This window comes from Oncorhynchus mykiss, chromosome 16 (assembly GCF_013265735.2).
Source record: "Oncorhynchus mykiss isolate Arlee chromosome 16, USDA_OmykA_1.1, whole genome shotgun sequence".
NCBI lineage: Eukaryota > Metazoa > Chordata > Actinopteri > Salmoniformes > Salmonidae > Oncorhynchus > Oncorhynchus mykiss.
In genome coordinates, this window is record NC_048580.1 from 31,428,645 (window position 1) to 31,451,237 (window position 22,593).

Genomic DNA, 22,593 nt, shown 5'->3' on the forward strand with positions numbered 1-22,593 from the left:
ATTATTTGTGGCTGGTAACTCTAATTAACTTATCCTCTGCAGCAGAGGTAACTGTGGGTCTTCCTTTCCTTTGGCGGTCCTCATAAGAGACATTCATCATAGCGTTTGATGGTTTTTGCGACTGCAATTGAAGACATTTTCAAAATTCTTGAAAAGTAATGATGTAATGATGGACTCGTTACTTATTTGAGCTGTTCTTGCCTTAATATGGACTTGGTCTTTTACCAAATAGGCCTATCTTCTGTATACCACCCCTACCTTGTCACAACATAACTGATTGTCTCAAAAGTCTTTAGGTAAGAAAGAGATTCCACAAATGAACTTTAAACAAGGCACACCTATTTTTTAAATGAATGCATTCCAGGTGACTACCTCATGAAGCTGGTTGAGATAATGCCAAGAGTGTGCAAAGTTGCAATCAAGGCAAAGGGTGGCTACTTTGAAGAATCTCAAATATAGTGTTTAACACTTTTTTGGTCACTGTATGATTCCATGTTTAATTTAATAGTTTTGATGTCTTCACTATTATTTTACAATGTAGAAAATAATATTAAAAATAAAAAAACCTTGAATGAGTAGGTGTGTCCAAACATTTGACTGGTACTGCATATTGCAATTCAATACTGTGATTTCCTTGTGTTTCAATGTTCTAAAAGTATTGCTCACCACATTTTATTTTTTATTTTTATTTCACCTTTAACCAGGACAGCTAGTTGAGAACAAGTTCTCATTTACAACTGCGACCTGGGTAAGAGAAAGCAAAGCAGTGCGACACAAACAACAACACAGAGTTACACATAAACAAGCATACAGTCAACATTACAATAGAAAAAAAAGAAAGTCTATTTACAGTGTGTGCAAATGGCGTGAGGATGTAAGGCAATAAATCGGCCATAGTAGCGAGGTAGTTACAATTTAGCAAATTAACACTGGAGTGATAGATGAGAAGATGATGATGTGCAAGTAGAAATACTGGTGTGCAAAAGAGCAGAAAAGTATAAAAACAAAATGGGGATGAAGTAGGTTGATTGGGTGGGCTATTTACAGATGGGCTATGTACAGCTGCAGCGATCGGTTAGATGCTCAGATAGCTGATGTTCAAAGTTAGTGAGGGAAATATAGGTCTCCAGCTTCAGCGATTTTTGTAATTCGTTCCAGTCATTAGCAGCAGAGTACTGGAAGGAAAGGCGGCCAAAGTACGTTGGCTTTGGGGATGGCCAGTGAAATATACCTGCTAGAGCGTGTGCTACGTGTGGGTATTGTTATCGTGACTAGTGAGCTGAGATAAGGCGGAGCTTTACCTAGCATCGACTTATAGATGACCTGGAGCCAGTAGTCTGGTGACGAATATGTAGTGAGGGCCAGCCAACTAGAGCATACAGGTCGCAGTGGTGGGTGTTATAAGGGGCTTTGGTAACACAACAGATGGCACTGTGATAGACTGCATCCAGTTTGCTGAGTAGAGTATTGGAAGCTATTTTGTAAATGACATCGCCGAAGTCGAGGATCGGTAGGATAGTCAGTTTTGCGGGGGTATGTTTGGCGGCGTGTGTGAAGGAGGCTTTGTTGCGAAATAGGAAGCCGGTTCTAGTATTAATTTTGGATTGGAGATGTTTAATATGAGTCTGGAAGGAGAGTTTACAGTCTAGCCAGACACCTAGTTATTTGTAGCTGGTCACATATTCTAAGTTAGAACCGCCCAGAGTAGTGATGCTAGTTGGGCGGTTAGGCAGGTGTGGGCAGCGAACGGTTGAAAAGCATGCATTTGGTTTTACTAGTGTTTAAGAGCAGTTGCAGACCATGGAAGGAGTGTTGTATGGCATTGAAGCTTGTTTGGAGGTTAGTTAACACAGTGACTAAGGAAGGGCCAGATGTATACACAATGGTGTCGTCTGCATAGAGGTGGATCAGGGAATCACCCTCAGCAAGAGCGACATTGTTGATATATAGAGAGAAAAGAGTCGGCCCGAGAATTGAACCCTGTGGTACCCCCATAGAGACTGCCAGAGGTCAGGCCCTCCGATTTGACACACTGAAATCTGTCTGAGAAGTAGTTAGTGAACCAGGCGATGAGAAACCAAGGCTATTGACTTGGCCAATAAGATTTGTGATTGACAGAGTCGAAAGCCTTGGCCAGGTCGATGAAGACGGCTGCACAGTACTGTCTTTTTTCCATGGTGGTTATGATATCATTTAGTACCTTGAGCGTTGCCAAGGTGCACCCGTGACCAGCTCAGAAACCGGATTGCACAGCGGAGAAGGTACAGTGGGTTTCGAAATGGTCAGTGATCTGTTTATTGACTTGGCTTTCGAAGACTTTAGAAAGACAGGGCAGGATAGATATAGGTCTGTAGCAGTTTGGGTTTAGAGTGTCACCCCCTTTGAAGAGGGGATGACTGCGGCAGCTTTCCAATCTTTAGGGATCTCAGACGATATGAAAGAGAGGTTGAACAGACTGGTAATAGGGGTTGCAACAATGGGGGCGGATAATTTTAAAAAGAGAGGGTCCAGATTGTCTAGCCCAGCTGATTTTTACGGGTCCAGGTTTTGCAGCTCTTTCAGAACATCTGCTATCTGGATTTGGGTGAAGGAGAAGCTGGGGAGGCTTGGGCAAGTAGCTGCGGGGGGTGCGGAGCTGTTGGCTGGAGTCGGGGTAGCCAGGAGGAAAGCATGCCAGCCATGGAGAAATGCCTATTGAAATTCTTGATTCTCGTGGATTTATCGGTGGTGAAAGTGTTACCTTGCCTAAGTGCAGTGGGCAGCTGGGAGGAGGTGCTCTTATTCTCCATGGACTTTTTAGTGTCCCAAAACTTTTTGGAGTTAGAGCTGCAGGATGCAAATTTCTGTTTGAAAAACCTAGTCTTTGCTTTCCAGACTGACTGCGTGTATTTGTTCCTGACTTGCATATCGCATATCGCATATCGCAGGGACTACTTGCATATCGCGGGGACTATTTGATGCTAGTGCAGTCCACCACAGGATATTTTTTTTGCTGGTCGAGGGCAGTCAGGACTGGAGTGAACCAAGGGCTATATCTGTTCTTAGTTCTACATTTTTTGAAAGGGGCATGCTTATTTAAGATGGTGAGGAAATTACTTTTAAAGAACGACCAGGCTTCCCCGACTGACGGGATGAGGTCAGTATCCTTCCAGGATACCCGGGCCAGGTCAATTAGAAAGGCCTGCTCGCAGAAGTGTCTTAGTGAGCCTTTGACAGATTTGAGGGTTGGTAGCTTGACCGCGGACCCATAGTGGATGCAGGCAATGAGGCAGTGATCGCTGAGATACTGATTGAAAACAGCGGAGGAGTATTTGGAGGGCAAGTTGGTCAGGATAATATCTATGAGGGTGACCATGTTTACAGATGTAGGGTTGTACCTGGTGGGTTCCTTGATAATTTGTGTGAGATTGAGGGCATCTAGCTTAGATTGTAGGGCTGCCAGGGTGTTAAGTATATCCCAGTTTAGGTCACCTAACAGAACAAAATCTGAAGCTAGATGGGGGGCGATCAATTCACAAATGGTGTCCAGGGCACAGCTGGGAGCTGAGGGGGGTCGTTAGCAGGCGTTAACACTTATTTCTGGAGAGATGCATTTTTTAAATTAGAAGTTCAAACTGTTTGGGTATGGACCCTGAAAGTATGACTGCAACTCCTCCCCCTTTGGCAGTTCTATCTTGACGGAGAATGTTATAGTTGGGTATGGAAATCTCAGAATTTCTAAGCCAGGATTCAGACACAGCAAGGACATTAGGGTTGGCAGAGTGTGCTAAAGCAGTGAGTAAAACAAACTCAGGGAGGAGGCTTCTGATGTTGACATGCATGAAACCAATGCTTTTTCGATCACAGAAGTCAACAAATGAGGGTGCCTGGGGACATGCAGGGCCTGGGTTTACCTCCACATCACCCGCGGAACAGAGGAGGAGTAGAATGAGGGTGCGGCTAAAGGCTATCAAAACTGGTCGCCTAGAGCATTGGGGACAAAGAATAAAAGGTGCAGATTTCTGGGCGTGGTAGAATATATTCAGGGCATAATGCCCAGACAGGGGTATGGTGGGGTGCGGGTACAGCGGAGATAAGCCCAGGCACTGGGTGATGATAAGAGAGGTTGTATCTCTGGACATGCTGGTTGTAATGGGTGAGGTCACCGCATGTGTGGGAGGTGGGACAAAGGAGGTATCAGAGGTATGAAGAGTGGAACTAGGGAGTCCATTGTAAACTAAAACAATGATAACTAACCTGAACAACAGTATACAAGGCATATTGACATTAGAGAGAGACATACAGCGAGGCATAACACAGCGTTTAAAGTTAGTAGTGTCTGCTCCGACGGAGGCCAGATGAAGGCACAGCGGATGGAGTATTCGTCGGTAGACCAGTCGTTGTGGTGCGGCGGAGCGCCGTGTCGACAGAGAATCCAAGCCAGATGGCGAAAGAGGTATTGTGGAATTTAGTTTGCTAGCCAGGAGACGTGCCTGGCTCACGGCTAACTGGTGCTAGCTTCGTGGCAGTGGCGTTAGCCACTATATCCAATCGGTAGCAGCGGTGATACAGTACCAAGGTCCAGAGTTTACAGCAAGGTTCCGGTGGAGTTTTGGGCTCTAGCCGTGTATGAGTGGGGTTCGGGTGAACAGCTGAGTAGGCCGGGAGGTGGGCCTCAGGGAATAGCTTCGGTACTAGGTGCCACGGTGAGTGAAAGCTAGCTGTGAAGATCAGAAGTAGTGGTCCAGGGATTACGGCAGGAATCCGGCATTGTTGTGGAGGGACAGTCCGATATTGCTAGACAAGCGATATTGGTAGACAGGCGAGTATTGTCCAGGCTAAAAACAGGGCTGGTATCTGTGCAGAAGGTAAAAGCCGCTAGCAGTGGCTAACAATGACTAAATAGTTTGTAGCTAATTAGCTGGTTAGCTTCTGGAGATTCTTGAATGTGTTCTAAAATTGAAAATAATAGCGATTCCGTATCACATTGGGTGAGGCAGGTTACCGGAAGGTATAATCAAATAAAAAAATCGAGAAGAGATTGAAAATCAATTGAAATATATATACAAAAAATACGAAAAAATACAAAAAGTACACGAGAGGACAAAACAAACACGTCTTCAATGCTACGCCATCTTGGATGTTCTCTCTCATCTTGGATATTTGCAATCAAACGGCAGAATTGTCTTCATCTTCTTAACTGTCCTAATCTAATTCCACTCATTTCAAAACCCGATCCTCCAAAAAGTGGAGAGCAACACTTATGCAGTTCTACTATGTGATATCTTTAAAAAAAGCCACGTTAGAAAGGATTACCTACACATACTGACCAGCTCATGTTATGGACAGAAGCCAATTACATGGCAGACCAATCCAAACTCATCTCTCGGCATGTCCAGCCCACTCATTATCTCAGCCAATCATGGCTAGCGGGAAGTTTCCGGTCTTTATCTGTGGATAAACCAACTAGGCTCGTAATTTGTATTTACAGATGGCATACAAGTTTGTTATTAAGGCACGTGAAAGTTCACATGTTCGTGAATGCATTTCTGCAAAAAAAAAAACATTTTGATGAAATAAAACAAGTTTATGTTCAAATATTAGAGGTATGAAGAGTGGAACTCCCCATGGCAAAATGTGTAGAAGTGCAGGAAGTGTACTTTACACCTTCATTTTCTTCTCTCCACCGTCAAGAGGGGGGGGGGGGGGGGGGGGGGGGGGGGGTTCTAAAATGATCAGGCATTACAAAACAGAGATTGTCAGCCATTAGAAAAAGTAGTCTGGGCATTATAGCTCATGTGATAAGAGTGAGTTAGTTATCATGCATACTTTCAATCTGAAGTGCATCCTAAATGGCATCATTTTCCCTATTTACTGCACTACATACAGTACCAATTGGCCCTGGTCATAAGTAATGCACTAAAATAGGGAATAGCCTGCCATTTGGGACAGAGTTATTATAGTCTTATGCCCCCCATGTAGTCATCCTTTTCTTGATGTAAACTGCTTTTCAGGTTGAGAAGACATCCTAACCATATTAATCAACTGGTCTCTGTTATAACCAGGAAAAGAGTTCTTAGAATGTCAAGATGTGTTATTTAGGTTGTTTAATGGTTAGAAAACCAGATTACAACCACCTAAAGAAATGTTTCTGTCTGTCAAATATGTTGACTAAACGTCTTCAACCAGTTTACAACTAACATAAAATACAGTAGTTCTCCCCGCGGTGGCTAGATGTGCATGCCTACTTAAAGAAAACACTGTACACTACCAAGGATAGACCAACAAACAATCCGTTTCAACTGATCAACCTAAAATCCAGAGAACACAGGGGAATGTTTTTTGGAACTTCAATGCTCAAACATCAAGGCCCTATGGGTCCTGTTCAGAAGTAGTGCATTATATAGGGAATAGAGTGCCATTTGGGATGCAAACCATATCTCATAGCCTGGCATTGGGTCAGTGGATGAATAATATCTGGCTAGTCCTCATGCTCACTGTAATCCTGATGTAAAGCACCATCTCGGTTCCTTGCATGGCAAACTGAGGCCCCTTTCCCTGCATAATTTTGATATTACATACGTTTTGAGCAATTCATTTTTGACTTCTCTGCAATAACACTTTGTTGGAGTCAATAAGATATAATTGCGTGACACACAACAAACGTGGATTTGCACGCACACACACAGGCCAGTAGACAGATATTTACATTTGAATCATTTAGCAGACGCTCTTATCCAGAACAACTTACAGTTACAATTAGGGTTAAGTGCCTTGATCAAGGGCGCATCGACAGATTTTTCACCTAGTTGACTTGGGGACAGACAGACAAGATAGATTCTCCCTGCCGGCACTTCCTACCCCATACCATAGCCCTATCTGGTGCCAAATTGACAAGTCTCTCATTCAGATAATAGTTAGGGTTGAGGTACGGCAGTTGCCAAATGTACACTTTAGGGATGAGGTAGACCACCTCAGCCACGTGCCCGTCCTCGATGATGGACATGCGCTTGAATGAGTTTCTACGTTTGATGCTTGTGGGGCGGTCCACAGACTGTTGAGGGTAGGCATGTTGCCCGGCTTCCCCTCAGCCTTCCCACAAAGCAGGGTGCAACATTAAGTACAATTCAGACAGAATCCTAGGATGGCTCTAAGCTCTACAAGGACACTTCAAACCTCCACTGTAGAAGACTTTGACAAAAACGTAGGGACAGGTCTAAAAAATATCTCGGAGCTATGAACATGTCAGACATCTACCATCCTGTATCATGTAAAGATCCAAAGACAGTGATATACATTTCCAAACGAATCTCATCATGTAGATCTCCTTCAAGTGTACATTCCAGACCTCCAGAGCAGAGGTAACTCTTCAAAAATGGAACCTGTACCAAAGGTGTTCACTTCAGGCTTCAGGGTCGAGGTCAAGACAGCAAACAAGCAGGCAGAGAGCCTCTGCTGCTCAATCATCCAATTTTTCAAACCTAATTGAAGAGAATAAGATCATTCCAAGTTTTATTTTTGATACTGTCGCAAAGATAACTAAAAAGCAGCATTCAACAAGAGGGGACAGCTTTCACTTCAGCAGTGATACATTCATAAACTTCTCAGATGAAAAGATCATGATCATTAGAAAGCAAATTAAGGACTCCACTTTGAATCTGCGTATTTCTCCAAAGCTCAGTTGTTCTGCACAGAACTGCCAGGACCTAGGATCAATGGAGACACTCAAGTGTTTTAACCTCTCTTAGGTAGGGGGCAGTATTTTGACGTCCAGATGAAAAGCGTGCCCAAAGTAAACTACCTGTTACTCAGGCCCAGAAGCTAGCATATGCATATAATTGGTAGATTTGGATAGGAATCACTCTAAAGTTTCTAAAACTGTCTGTGAGTATAACATAACTGATATGGCAGGCGAAACCCTGAGGACAAACCACTACCCAGGCTACCACAATTTTCAATGGCTACCACTTTTATTATAAGGCCAAGTCCTCCCAGATTGCAGTTCCTAGGGCTTCCACTAGATGTCAACAAACAATTGTAGTTTTTCGAGTTGGCTTCCATTTTGGCTGTAGTGTTTCCAAGCACGTGGAAGAGAAAGCGTTCTTTGGTATTTTTCTCCGGTAAAGACAATAACGTATTAGGGTACCTAAGGCTTAATTATAAATGTTGTTTGACTTGTTTGGAAAAGTTTATTTGTAACATTTGGGATTCATTTTGTATGCATTTTGATGGAGGGAAACTGGGTGGATTATTGACTGAAGCGTGCCAGCTAAACTGAGTTTTTATTGATATAAACAAGGACATTATCGACAAAGGGGCCATTTGTGATGTAACTGGGACCTTTTGGAGTGCCAACAGAAGAAGATCATCAAAGTTAAGGCATTTTTTTATCGCTATTTCTGACTGTCACACCTGCCTGGTTGAAATATGGTTTTCATGTGTTCGTATGCGGGGCGCAGTCCTCAGATAATCGCATGGTTTGCTCTCGCCATAAAGCCTTGTTGAAATCTGACACAGCGGCTGGATTATCAAGAAGTTAAGCTTTATTTATTATTTTGATATATTGTGATTTTATGAAACGTTAAATATTTATAATACTGTCGTTTGAATTTCACGTTCTGTAATTTCACCGGATGTTGGACGCTACCGTCCCACCTGACCATAAGAAGTTAATCCTGTATCTCTTGACGCATTCATGAAAATAGTCATGGCCACTAAACCGTCAAGCTGCTTACTGGACTCTATTCCAACTAAACTACTGAAAGAGCTACTTTCTATGCTTGGCCCTCCCATGTTGAACATAATAAATGGCTCCCTTATCCACCGGATGGGTACCAAATTCACTAGAAGTGGCAGTAATAAAGGCTCTTGAAAAAGTCAAACCTTGACCTGGAACATGTAACAAAAATATATATTAAAAAAAATATTTAAAAAAATAATAAAATGGCATCAGACCAAGGTTCTGTATCTGTCCTCGTGCTCCTAGACCTTGGTGCTGCACACCAAATTATTTAGTAGAGATTAGTGTGGATGGTTTGTCCTCTGACAAATCAATTGTTCCGGTGTTATTCACGGGTCTGTCCTGCCTGCCCATTTTCTCCCCAATTTTGTGGTATCGGGTTGGTAGTTACAGTCTTGTCTCATCGCTGCAACTCCCGTACAGACTCGGGAGAGGCAAAAGTCGAGAGCTGTGCGTCCTCTGAAACACAACCCAACCAAGCAGCACTGCTTCTTGACACAATGCCCACTTAACCCGGAAGCCAACGGCGACCAATGTGTCGGAGGAAACACCATACACCTGGCGACTGTGTCAGCATACACTGCGCCCGGTCCGCCACAGGAGTCGCTCGTGCACGATGGGACAAGGACATCCCTGCCGGCCAAACCCTCCCCTAACCCGTACGACGCTGGGCCAATTGTGTGCCGTCCCATGGCTCTCCCAGTCGCGGCCAGCTGTGACAGAGCCTGGACTAGAACCCAGAATCTCTAGTGGCACAGCTAGCACTGCGATGCAGTGCCTGAGACCACTGCGTGACTCGGGAGGCCCTTGTTCCATTTTAAACCACTATTGTTTTCACTATATATTCTCTTGGTGATGTCATTTGGAAAAACAATGTCAGAAACCTTTTGTCCAAAAATGATGCAGAAAAGCTAATCCATGCTTTTGTCACTTCTAGATTAGACTGATGCAATGCTCTACTCTCCAGCTACCCAGATAAAGCACTAAATAAGTTAGTGCTAAACACGGCAGCTAGAATCCTGATTAGAACCCAAAAATTTGATCATATTACTCAAGTGCTAGCCGCTCTACATTGGCTTCCTGTTATGGCTAGGGCTGATTTCAAGGTTTTACTGCTAACCTACAAAGCATTACATGGGCTTACTCCTACCTATCTCTCCGATTTGGTCCTGCTGTACATACCTACATGTACGCTACGGTCACAAGATGCAGGCCTCCTTATTGTCGCTAGAATTTCTAAGAAAACAGCTGGAAGCAGGGCTTTCTTCTATAGAGCTCCATTTTTATGGAATGGTCTGTCTATCCATGTGATTGACGCAGACTCAGTCTCAACCTTTAAGTCTTTATTGAAAACTCATCTCTTCAGTAGATCCTATGATTGCGTGTAGTCTGGCCCAGGGGTGCGAAGGTGAATGGCAAGGCACTGTATTGACAAAATGCCCTTGTTGTCTATGCCTGGCCGGATCCCCTTTCTCCACTGGGCTTCTCTTCCTCTGACCCTATTACTGGGGCTGAGTCACTGGCTTACTAGTGCTCTTCCCATGCCCTACCTAGGAGGGGTAACTTGAGTAGGTTGAGTCACAGACATGATCTTCCTGTCCTGTTTTGCACCCCCTCCGCCTTGTGCGGTGGAGAAGATCTTCGGGTGCTATACTCAGCCTAGTCTCAGGGTAGTAAGTTGGTGGTCTGTTGATATTCCTCTAGTGGCATGGGGGCTGTTTTTTGGCAAAGTGGGTGGAGTTATATCCTGCCAGGTTGTCCCTGTCTGTGGGTATCGTCGGATGGGGCCACAGTGTCCCCCGACCCACCCGTCTCAGTCTCCAGCATCTATACTGCAATAGTCTGTGGCACGGGTCTAGGGTCAGTCTATTATATCTGGTGTAATTTTCCTGCCTTATCTGGTGTCCTGTGTGAATTTAAGTGTAATCCCCCTAATTCTCGCTCTCTCCCTCCCCTCTCGGAGGACCAGAGCCCTAGGATTAAGCCTCAAGACTACCTGGCCTGATGACTCCTGGCTGTCCCCAGTCCACCTGGTCATGATGCTGCTCCAGTTCCAAATGTTCTGCCTGTGGTAAGGGAACCCTGACCTTGTCCCGGACCTGCTGTTTAAGACTCTCTCCCTCTACCACACCTGCTGTCTCTAACTGAATGCTCGGCTATGAAAAGCCAATATACTCAGGTACTGACCAATTGCACCCTCTACAACCACTGATTATTATTTGACCCTGCTGGTCATCTATGAACATTTGAACATCTTGAAGAACAATCTGGCCTTAAATAGCCATTTACTCTTATAATCTCCACCCGGCACAGCCAGAAGAGGACTGGCCACCCCTCAGAACCTGGTTCCTCTCTAGGTTTCTTCCTAGGTTCCTGCCTTTCTAGGGAGCTTTTCCTGCCCTCCGTGCTTCTACATCTGCATTGCTTGCTGTTTGGGGTTTTAGGCTGGGTTTCTGTATAGCACTTTGTGACATCTGCTGATGTAAAAAGGGCTTTATAAATAAATTTGATTGATTGATAGATGACAGCATATCAATCACTTGCACTTCTAGAGGCCTTAAAAAAGGCTTTGAAATTGGCAGCAACTACAGGGCCAAACAAACCAAAAGGACAAGGCAAAATTCTCAACCATTAAAGGTTTAAGGTTTGCTTATATTGATAGGGCACTATTATCACATAGGAGGCAAATTGATACAGGACTCTCACAAACGGGTGCGACAAACAAAGCCTCTTACAAGTCACACCTCAAAATATGTTAATGAGAGAAAAACAACAGTACCATGCACTAGTGCGCCAAAAAAAAGATGGTACTGTAACGTACTGTATTTTGTGGAGTGGAATTACAGCACCATTCAAAATACAGCAATTGTTTCACCACAATTTACAGTATGCTCCAGTAAAACATTTCACAGTATTTACTGTTAATAATACATAAATGCACCGTATAAATTACAGTTTTCCTTTACGGTGTGTCATTGCCACACTCATTGGCTCTTGCACCTGATGGGTGCTCTGACAGTGATGTTAAAAAAGAGCCATGCCACTGGTCACAATAATTTACTGGGACAGGTCACATTAAGAATATTAATAACGGCATCATGCTTTTGTTCTGATATTAGATTTTCCATTACACTGCAGTTTCCGATTTGCTCCACAACCATTCATGGATGAGTCTGTTGTTCACGATCAAGTCTGTCCAATTAAGGTTGTGGAATTGTGAGGTTTACAATATTAGAATATAACTAAACCCTCTGTCCTGTCTTATCTATTAAATACCATTAAATAAATAATTGTCTGTTTAGTAAACTCTCAGAATAGGATCACAGAAATACAGTTGAAGTCGGAAGTTTACATACACCATGGCCAAATACTATTAAACTCAGTTCTTCACAATTCATGACATTTAATCCTAAAAATTCCCGGTCTTAGGTCAGTTGGGATCACCACTTTATTTTAAGAATGTGAAATGTAAGTAGAGAGAATTATTTATTTCAGCTTTTATTTCTTTCATCACATTCCCAGTGGGTCAGAAGTTTACATACAGACAATTAGTATTTGATTGGCATTGCCTTTAAATTGTTTAACTTGGGACAAACGTTTCAGGTAGCCTTCCACAAGCTTCCCACAATAAGTTGGCCGAATTTTGGCCCATTCCTCCTGACAGAGCTGGTGTAACTGAGTGAGGTTTGTAAGGCCTCCTTGCTTGCACATGCTTTTTCAGTTCTGCCCACATATTTTCTAGGTCAGGGCTTTGTGAATGCCACTCCAATACCTTGAATTTGTTGTCCTTAAGCCATTTTGCCACAACTTTGGAAGTATGCTTGGGGACATTGTCCATTTGGAAGACCCATTTGCAACCAAGATTTAACTTCCTGACTGATGTCTTGAGATGTTGCTTCAATATATCAACATAATTGTCCTTCCTCATGCTCCCATCTATTTTGTGAAGTGCACCAGTCCCTCCTGCAGCAAAGCACCCCCTCAACATGATGCTGCCACGCCCGTGCTTCACGGTTGGGATGGTGTTCTTCGGCTTGCAAGCTCCCCCTTTTTCCTTCAAACATAACGATGATCATTAGGGCCAAACAGTTCTATTTTCCTTTTAATCAGACTAGAGGACATTTCTCCAAAAATTACGATATTTGTCCCCATGTGCAGTTGCAAACCGTAGTCTGGCTTTTTATGGAGGTTTTGGAGCAGTGACTTCTTCCTTGCTGGGCGGCCTTTCAGGTTATATAGGACTTGATTTGCTGTGGATATAGATACTTTTGTACCTGTTTCCTCCAGCATCTTCACAAGGTCCTTTGCTGTTGTTCTGGGATTGATTTGCACTTTTCGCACCAAAGTACGTTAATCTCTAGGAGACAGAACCAGTCTCCTTCCTGAGCGGTATGACGGCTGTGTGGTCCCATGGTGTTTATTGTCTGTACAGATGAACGTGGTACCTTCAGACGTTTTGAAATTTCTCCCAAGGATGAACCAGACCATTATTTTTTGGTCTGATTTCTTTTGATTTTCCCATGATGTCAAGCAATGAGGCACTGAGTTTGAAGGTAGGCCTTGAGATACATCCACAGGTACACCTCCAATTGACTCAAATTATGTCAATTAGCCTATCAGAAGCTTCTTGTCACGACTCCTACCGAAGGTGGCTCCCCTTCCCGTTCGGGTGGCGCTCGGTGGTCGTCGTCACCGGCCTACTAGCTGCCACTGATCTTTTCCTCCCCCTCCTTGTCTGTTTATTAGTTACACCTGTTGTTAATTAGGTTTATTAGTTGGGCTTTATTAGCCAGCCGGCCCACCTGCTGGGTGTGCGGGATTGTTTTATCTGTACTCGTGTACACGCCTGTAAGTCACGGTTGTTCGTGTACATGAGTTATTTTCGGGTGGCGTCTGTTTTCACCTGGTTGGTGAATAAAGAAGTAGCGCTACTCTGAACTCTCTGTCTCCTGCGTCTGACTCCTTCCTCCACTACACCCCGGGCATTACACTTCTAAAGCCATGACATAATTTTCTGGAATTTTCCAAGCGGTTTAAAGGCACAGTCAACTTAGTGTATGTAAACTTCTGACCCACTGGAATTGTGATACAGTGAATTATAAGTGAAATAATCTGTCTGTAAACAATTGTTGGAAATATTACTTGTGTCATGCACAAAGTAGATGTCATAACCGACTTGTCAAAACTATAGTTTGTTAACAAGAAATATGTGGAGTGGTTGAAAAAATTAGTTTTAATGACTCCAACCTATGTGTATGTAAACTTTCGACTTCAACTGTATGTTAGGAAGTTCAACATCTATTACATTCTATAACAACTGATGTCATTCCCCGAGGCTACACCCCATAGGCATTCAGGATTTTCAAATGGACAGTCCAACGGTCCACCTTTAGTATTGCATGGTTTTCCACTTTTGTCAGCGTATTGTCCAGGAAACTATAGTTTTTTTAACAAGGAATTTGTGGAGTGGTTGAAAAACGAGTTTTAATGACTCCACCCTATGTGTATGTAAACTTCCTACTTCAACTGTATAATAGATGCATAAACATGCGCGCGCACACAAATAAATAAAGGAAATTATAATAGGTTCACTTGTTCAGTCACATAGGGCGGCGCACAATTGACCCAGCATCGTCCGGGATTGGCTGGGGTAGGCCACCATTGTAAATAAGAATTTGTTCTTAACTGACTTGCCTAGTTGAATAAAGGTTCAATAAAATAAAAAACGTGATTCAAGTTAATTGTTTATTTATAGTGTGCATTATTTCTAGTAAAAACAAAGTCCAATACCATTGGACCTTATCTTCCTACATGCTGAGTGGTTTTATGAGATGTAAAGTAGCCAGGTTACACTATGCTCTAAATGTTCAATTTAGCAGGAGCTTTTATCTAAACCCTGTGTGCATACATTTTCATTATGTATGCAGTGGTGGACAAAGTATCCAATTGTCATACTTGAGTAAAAGTAAAAATACCTTAATAAAAAATGGCTCATGTAAAAGTTAGTCACCCAGTTAAATACTACTTGAGTAAAAGTGTAAGGTTTTAAATATACTTAAGTATCAAAAGTAAATGTAATTGATCAAATATACTTAAGTATCAAAAGTCAAAGTATAAATTATTTCAAATTCCTTACAAAAAGTAAACCAGACAGCACCATTTTCTTGTTTTTTAGCCAAGGGAACACTCCAACGCTCAGACATAATTTACAGATAGCCAGGGGAACACTCCCGACACTCAGACATCATTTAAAAACGTAGCATGTGTGTTTAGTAAGTCTGCCAGATCAGCGGCAGTCTGAATTTTCCAGTCCTGCTAAGCATTCAACATGTAACGAGTACTTTGGTACTCAGGGAAAATGTATGGAGTAAAAAGTACATTACTTTCTTTAGGAATGTAGTGAAGTAAATACAAGTTATCAAAAATATAAATAGTAAAGTAAAGTACAGATACCCCCCCAAAAAACCTTAAGTAGTATTTTTAAGTATGTTTAGTTAAGTACTTTACACCACTATGTATGTGATCCCTGAGAGAATTGAACGTACAACCTTGGTGTTGCTAGTCATGCTTTTACCAACTGAGGCACAGGACCACATTGATTCAAGTTACAATTACATTGGTTACAACAACTTGATTACAAATTGAGCCTTATTAGCAGCATTACTTATATTCTGTTACTTTGCAGGTCACATTTGTTGCCTCTACTTCATTAAAACCATAAACACACACACACACAGCCTCGGGATTAGGGGGATATAAACTATGTAGAGGGTCTTGGATCTTGTAATCTTGAAACCATTTAATGTTTGGGAAAAATGTATTATCACTAAGATTCCCAAAAAATGATTTATAATAGAAGGAAAAACATCCAGATATAGCAGATGTCCCTCTACAAGCCCCCTTCTTTCATCCATCTTTGGATTTGCGTGAGACTTCATGAATTAAAGATGATACCTTCCATCTACTTGATTAAGGACTGGATTTTCCTTCCTAAGCCACATTTAGAAAATCATCAGGCTCTCCCGGTGAGAGGTAATATGCGAGATGAACAGGCAAAGAAATGTAACCATTTTCCTATCAGTATGAATTGAGCAGAACCTACAGAGAGACACGCTTATAGGGAATGTAGATTTAAAATGATTGAATAGGGCAGGTAGTCTAGCGGTTAAGAGCATTGGGCCAGTAAGCGAAAGGTTTCTGGTTTGAATCGCCGAGCCAACTCGGTGAAAATCTGTTGATGTGTCCTTGAGCAAGGCACTTAACCCTAATTGCTCCTGTAAGTCGCTCTGGATAAGAGCGTCTGCTCAATGACTAAAATGTAAAGATGAACTATACGCTTTTTGGTGAGTAAGGTGAACCATTTTCAATTGAACACATTTACTGACGCGCTACTGCTACCTGCACAAACTGAACACAGTCACTTAAGGTCACACACACACACACACACACACACACACACACACACACACACACACACACACACACACACACACACACACACACACACCACTTCTATATAAACCAATATAACATTTTATTAATGCTCTCTTATAGTAACACTGTCCACAAAACAGATACAGTAAACACTGCACACATCTACCTTACACTACCGACTTGAAAGCTTTTGAAAATCATGATACAAGCGAGGATGAAGACAGAGCAGGAACAGACTCTAGAGGAGAACTAGGGCTTATTACTGCAGAGAACTAGGGCTTATTACTGCTTATTGAGCATTTTAATACTGACAATGTTTTATTTATCGGTCTATTTCTCACCCACAAATCTATCCTACATCAATTTCTCACACATCCAATGTACAGTAAAGAGACCAATAAAATGTAGATAAAAGGATATGGCATGATAAAGAATAAGGCAGAGGACACACGCACGCACGCACGCACGCACGCACGCACGCACACACACACACACACAGGCTGGTGATCTATGCTAGCTCTGTTAGAGGGCAGGCTGGTTAGTTCTGCTGCAGTGGGGCACGGCCCTGCTCGTCCCTGCTACCCTATTCTACCGTCTATCTGTGGGTGCAGCTAGCTACACACCCAGTCAGCCCGGCACACATCGATACTCACACAAACAAATACACACCAAGACACACACTCTCAGAAACACACCATGACTAGACACAAAAGACAACATTCCTATGTCATCCTAGACAACCGGATCATTGAGAGAAATTAATGTCATATATACTCAGTCATTGGTCTGTTCCTTCCAACCCTCCTCCACACTGTACAGGACAACCACCCCTCTCTGTTACCGTCCAGTCCGAAGCAGGAGATGATTTTCTGGGAATAGTTGCAAAGCCCACCATCGTTGGGAGGATGCTTGTGCTGCTGCACCGAACTCCTCTCCCCCATCTCTTCTATACACTCACACACACACGCACACACACAGTCCCGGCACTGCTTTCAATCCTTCCTTCCTCTTCTCATCAATAATGCAGCCTCTTGCATAGAGTCACACACAGACACCAACAGTCACACACAAGCCAAATGCACTCACACACATGCAGAGAAAAAAATGTAGAGGTGAAAGGGTCTTCATGCTGCTGAGTGTGGGCAGGCAGCCCTGTCCTATGGTCAAACTTTGGAGAAGCCAGGGGATTGGGTTACTGCTGCGGTGCTGTGCAATGCCTTCCAATTCAGCACCGACTGTGTCGGACAGATTCTGCTGCAGTGCAACAGGTAAGTAGGGCGAGCTTGCTGGCCCTTCCCAGAGGAAGGGTGGTGCTTTGGACCAGAGGAAGAGTAGTGCAGGGCGGGAAGGTAGACAAGAGGACATCCCTGACTATTCTACCAGGGAAACTTCTCCATAGGCCAACAGTGTGGTGAACAGCTTGAAAGCATACGAGTTGGCTGTGGACAGAACCATCTACAAAATATATGTCTCTGGCTCGAAATATTACCTCCAGTGTCTTTGACTTTGACTAGAACACACACAGTGCATTCAGAAGATATTCAGACCCCTTCACCTTTTCCATATTTTGTTACGTTACAGCCTTGTTCTAAAATGGATTAAATGGTTTTTTTTCATCAATCTACACACAATACCCAATGATGGCAAAGCAACAACAAAAAACTGAAATATCACATTTACATAAGTATTCAGACCCTTTACTGAGTAGTTTGTTGAAGCACATTTGGCAGTGATTACAGCCTTAAGTCTATTTGGGTATGACGCTACAAGCTTGGCACACCTGTATTTGGGGAGTTTCTGCCATTCTTCTCTGCAGATCCTCTCAAGCTGTGTCAGGTTGCTGCACAGCTATTTTCAGATCTCTCTAGAGATGTTCGATTTGGTTCAAGTCCGTGCTCTGGCTGGGCCATTCAAGGACATTCAGAGACTTGTCCCGAAGCCACTCCTGCGTTGTCTTGGCTATGTGCTTAGGGTCATTGTCCTGAGGTGAACCCCAGTCTAAGGTCTTGAACGCTCTGGAGCAGGTTTTCTTCAAGGATCTCTCTGTACTTTGCTCTCTCTCGATCCTCACTAGTCTCCCAGTCCCTGCCGCTGAAAAACATCCTCACAGGGATGGTTCCAGGTATCCTCCAGATGTGACACTTGGCATTCAGGCCAAAGAGTTTAATCTTGGTTTCATCAGACCAGAGAATCTTGAACCTCATGGTCTGAGAGTCTAGGTGCCTTTTGGCAAATTCCAAACGGGCTGTCATGTGTCTTTTGCTGAGGAGTGGCTTCCATCTGGCCACTCTATCGTAAGGGCCTGAGAGGTGGAGTGCTGCAGAGATGGTTGTCCTTCTGGAAGGTTCTCCCATCTCCACAGAGGATCTCTGGAACTCTGTCAGAGTGACCATCGGGTTCTTGGTCATCTTCCTGACCAAGGCCCTTCTCCCCCGAATGCTCAGATTGGCCGGGCGGCCAGCTCTAGGAAGGGTCTTGGTGGTTCCAAACTTCTTCTATTTAAGAATGATGGAGGACACTGTGTTCTTGGGGACCTTCAATGCTGCAGACATTTTTTGGTACCCTTCCCCGGTGGCTCGACACAATCCTCTCTTGGAGCTCTACGGACAATTCCTTTGACCTCATGGCTTGGTTTTTGCTTTGACATATACTGTCAACTGTTGGACCTTATATAGACAGGTATGTGCCTTTCCAAATCATGTCCAATCAATTGAATTTACCACAGGTAGACTCTAATCAAGTGGTAGAAACATCTCAAGGATGAACAATGGAAACAGGATGCACTTGAGGTCAATTTCGTGTCTTTTTTTTATACATTTACAAACATTTCTACCAACCTGTATTTGCTTTGTCATTATGGGGTATTGTGTATTGATTGACGAGGGGAAAAAAATATTTGAATCCATTTTAGAATAAGTCTGTAACATAACAAAATATGGAAAAAGTCAAGGGGTCTGAATACTTTGAAGCAAAATGGTCAATAGTTTATTGGCTAATATTTCCAATTTGGTCTGTGTGCATGCAGCCTAACTCAGCTAGGGCTTCAGAGAGAGACTGGTGTGTGCCCCAAATGCCATCCTATTGCCTACATGGTAGTGCACTACTTTTGACCAGAGCCCTATGGGCCCTCATCAAAAGTAGTGCACTATATAAGGAATGGGGTGCCATTTGGGAGGTAACCGGCCGTTAAATTAACTCATAACGATTGGCTGGTTGAACACTGAACACGCTTTAAGCGATGCTAATCACATCTGCATACTATGGGAGGGGGCCTAACCGAGAGCTCTGAACTGCATCGATCCCCAATAACAGAACATTATCGCCTGTATGCAGCCAGGCACACATTAGAGATGTGGAGATCAAAGAGCTCCTTCAATACAGAGTCAGCTATTCCAGGGAAACCCAGATAATAAATGGCTGGGCATGCTTGCTGTGAGTCTGTGTCTGTATCTGGGTCGTTCCACGAAAAGAGTACCTTTGTGTCCCTTTTGTTGTTGTTGTTTTTTTAAATGTGCACCAATATTGAATTTCAAAAGCCTGTTGTATTAAATTAAGTGCCCTTTAATATAGACCACATGGAGAATTCAATCAATAATATTTTTACATTAATAAAGGCTTACTAAATTGCCAAAATACAGCATTGTGACATGTTCCTCAGTCAACCCGGTGTCACTTTTAGGAAGATTTCGAACAAATAATTGTAAAGCCTTAGTACATCATTTAAGAACAACCCTGTTATGTTAAGTGAACTGAACTCTCGTTTTAACATGGTGAAACTATTCCTTTTTAAATATTGTCAAAAAGAAACATTGAACATCTAATAGTCAAAGCATAGTGTAAAAGCAAGTGAGCTGGTTCTACTCTTTTTTTTTGTCATTTTATGTTTTGTGGTAGAAAACGAGCGGTTTGAGCTTAAAACGTCAACTCTGTTACCCATAGATAGACAGGCTAGAAATGTTTGAGCTATTTCATTTTTGTGACGCTTGAATTCAATTGCCACTCCCTGTTGCACACAACAAGCTTCCATTCCCCCTGTCACAAGGGGATTTATGGCTGATTTAAGATCAAATCGTCAACCCTGTTACGGTCATCTCATTACTTTAATTGGCACTTTGAATTTTTTTTTTATTAAACCTCTTGAGATAGGAAAAAGTAATTTTTATTAAGTTAAGTACACTTTTTATGAAGTTACTGTACACTCCTCAAAAGGCACAGCATTAATGTTTGGACACACCTACTCATTTTGAAGTTTTTTTTTTACATTTTACATTTTATAATAGTAGTGAAATACATCAACACTATGAAATAACACATATAGAATCATGTAGTAACCAAAAAAAGTGTTAAACAAATCAAAATAGAATTTTAGATTTTAGATTCTTTAAAGTACCCGCCCTGTTCCTTGATGACAGCTTTCCACACGCTTGGCATTCTCTCAACCAGCTTCACCTGGAATGATTTTCCAACAGTCTTGAAGGAGCTCCCACATACGCTGAGCACTGCTTTTCCTTCACTCTGCGGTCCAACTCATCCCAAACCATCTCAATTGGGTTGAAGTCGGGTGATTGTGGAGGTCAAGTCATCTGATGTAGCACTCCATCACTCTCCTTCTTGGTCAACTAGCCACTACACAGTGTGGAGGTGTGTTGGGTCATTGTCCTGTTGAAAAACAAATGATAGCCCCACTAAGCGCAAATCAGATGGGATGGAGTATTGCTGCAGAATGCTGTGGTAGCCATGCTGGTTAAGTGTGCCTTGAATTCTAAATAAATCACTGACAGTGACACCAGCAAAGCACCCTCACATCTCCTCCTCCATGCTATTGGCCAACGTGCAATCACTGGAGAATAAACTGGATGAGCTCTGTTTGAGACTATCCTACCAACTAGATTTAAAAAACTGTAATATCTTGTTTCACCGAATCGAGGCTGAATGATGACACAGATAATAGACAGTTGGCTGGGATTTCCGTGCATTGGCAGAACAGAACAGCTTCGTCCGGTAAAACAAGGGTTGGTGGTGTGTGTCTATTTGTCAATAACAGTCTATTACATCTGGAGTATTTATCCTGTCTAATCTGGTGTCCTGTGTGTATTTAAGTAGGCTCCCTCTAATTCTCTCTCTCTCGCTTTCTCTTTCTCTTCTCTCGGAGGACCTGAGCCCTAAGACCATGCCTCAGGACTACCTGGCCTGATGACTCCTTGCTGTCTGTCCCCAGTCCACCTGGTCATGCTACTGCTCCAGTTTAAACTGTTCTGCCTGCGGTTATAGAACCCTGACCTGTTCCCTGGAAGGGCTAATCTTTTCCCGTACCTGCTATTTTTGACTCTTTCTCTCTACAACACCTGCTGTCTCTAACTCTGAATGATCGGCTATGAAAAGACAAATTACATTTACTCCTGAGGTGTTGACCAGTTGCACCCTCTACAACCACTGTGATTATTATTATTTTACCCTGCTGGTCATCTATGAACATTTAAACATCTTGGCCATGTACTGTTATAATCTCCACCCGGCACAGACAGAAGAGGACTGGCCACTCCTCAAAGACTGGTTCCTTTCTAGGTTTCTTCCTAGGTTCCTTTCTTTCCAGGGAGTTTTTCCTAGTCACCGTGCTTCTACATCTGCATTGGTTGCGGTTTGTTTTTTTTGGCTTAGTTCTTATATAGTGCTTTGCAACATCTGCTGATGTTAATAGGGCTTTATAAATACATTTGATTGAATAACAGCTGGTGCGCGATGTCTAATATTAAGGATGTCTCAAGTTACTGCTCGCCTGAGGTAGAGTATTTCATGATAAGCTGTAGACCACATTATCTAGAAAGAGAGTATTTTTCGTTGCCGTCTATTTACCACTACAAACCGATGGTGGCACTAAGACCGCACTCAACGGGCTATATAAGGCCAGAAGCAAACAAGAAAATGCTCTTCCAGAAGTGGCACTCCTAGTGACCAGGGACTTTAATGCAGGCAAACTTAAATCCATTTTCTCTCATTTTCTACCAGCATGTGCAACCAGAGAAAAAAAAACACCTTTAGTCCACTTACAGAGATGCATACAAAGCTCTCCCTCGTCCTCCATTTGTCAAATCTCACCATAATACTATCCTCCTGATTCCTGCTTATAAGCAAAAACTAAAGCAGGTAGTACCAGTGACTCACTCAATACAGAAGTGGGCAGATGACACGGATGCTACGCTACAGGACTGTTTTGCTAGCACAGACTGGAAAATGTTCCGGGATTCATCCAATGGCATTGAGGAGTATACCACCTCATTCACCGGCTTCATCAATAAGTGCATCGATGACGTAGTCCCCACAGTGACCATACGTACCTATGTCAACCAGAAGCCATGGATTACAGGCAACATCCGCACCGAGCTAACGACTAGAGCTGCCGCTTTCAAGGAGCGGGACACTAATCTGGACACTCATAAGAA

The 22,593-nt window shown here is 42.9% G+C and overlaps 1 protein-coding gene across 8 annotated transcripts in view; it reads right to left on the minus strand.

The window, feature by feature from the left end:
- Positions 1-22,593, minus strand: part of LOC110491807 (actin-binding LIM protein 1) — a 148,152-nt gene that overhangs the window by 114,551 nt on the left and 11,008 nt on the right. For 2 of the 8 annotated variants that reach the window (XM_036946712.1, XM_021565584.2), the window contains exon 1: positions 16,995-17,211. The exons of 1 other annotated variant lie outside the window; for it this stretch is intronic. In XM_036946712.1, coding sequence (XP_036802607.1) covers positions 16,995-17,094 — 100 coding nt within the window. In that variant the 5' untranslated portion in view covers positions 17,095-17,211. Of the gene's footprint in view, positions 1-16,927; positions 17,213-22,593 lie in introns of those variants that run through there. 5 more of the 8 variants (XM_021565586.2, XM_021565585.2, XM_021565580.2 and 2 more) reach the window with 4 other exon arrangements.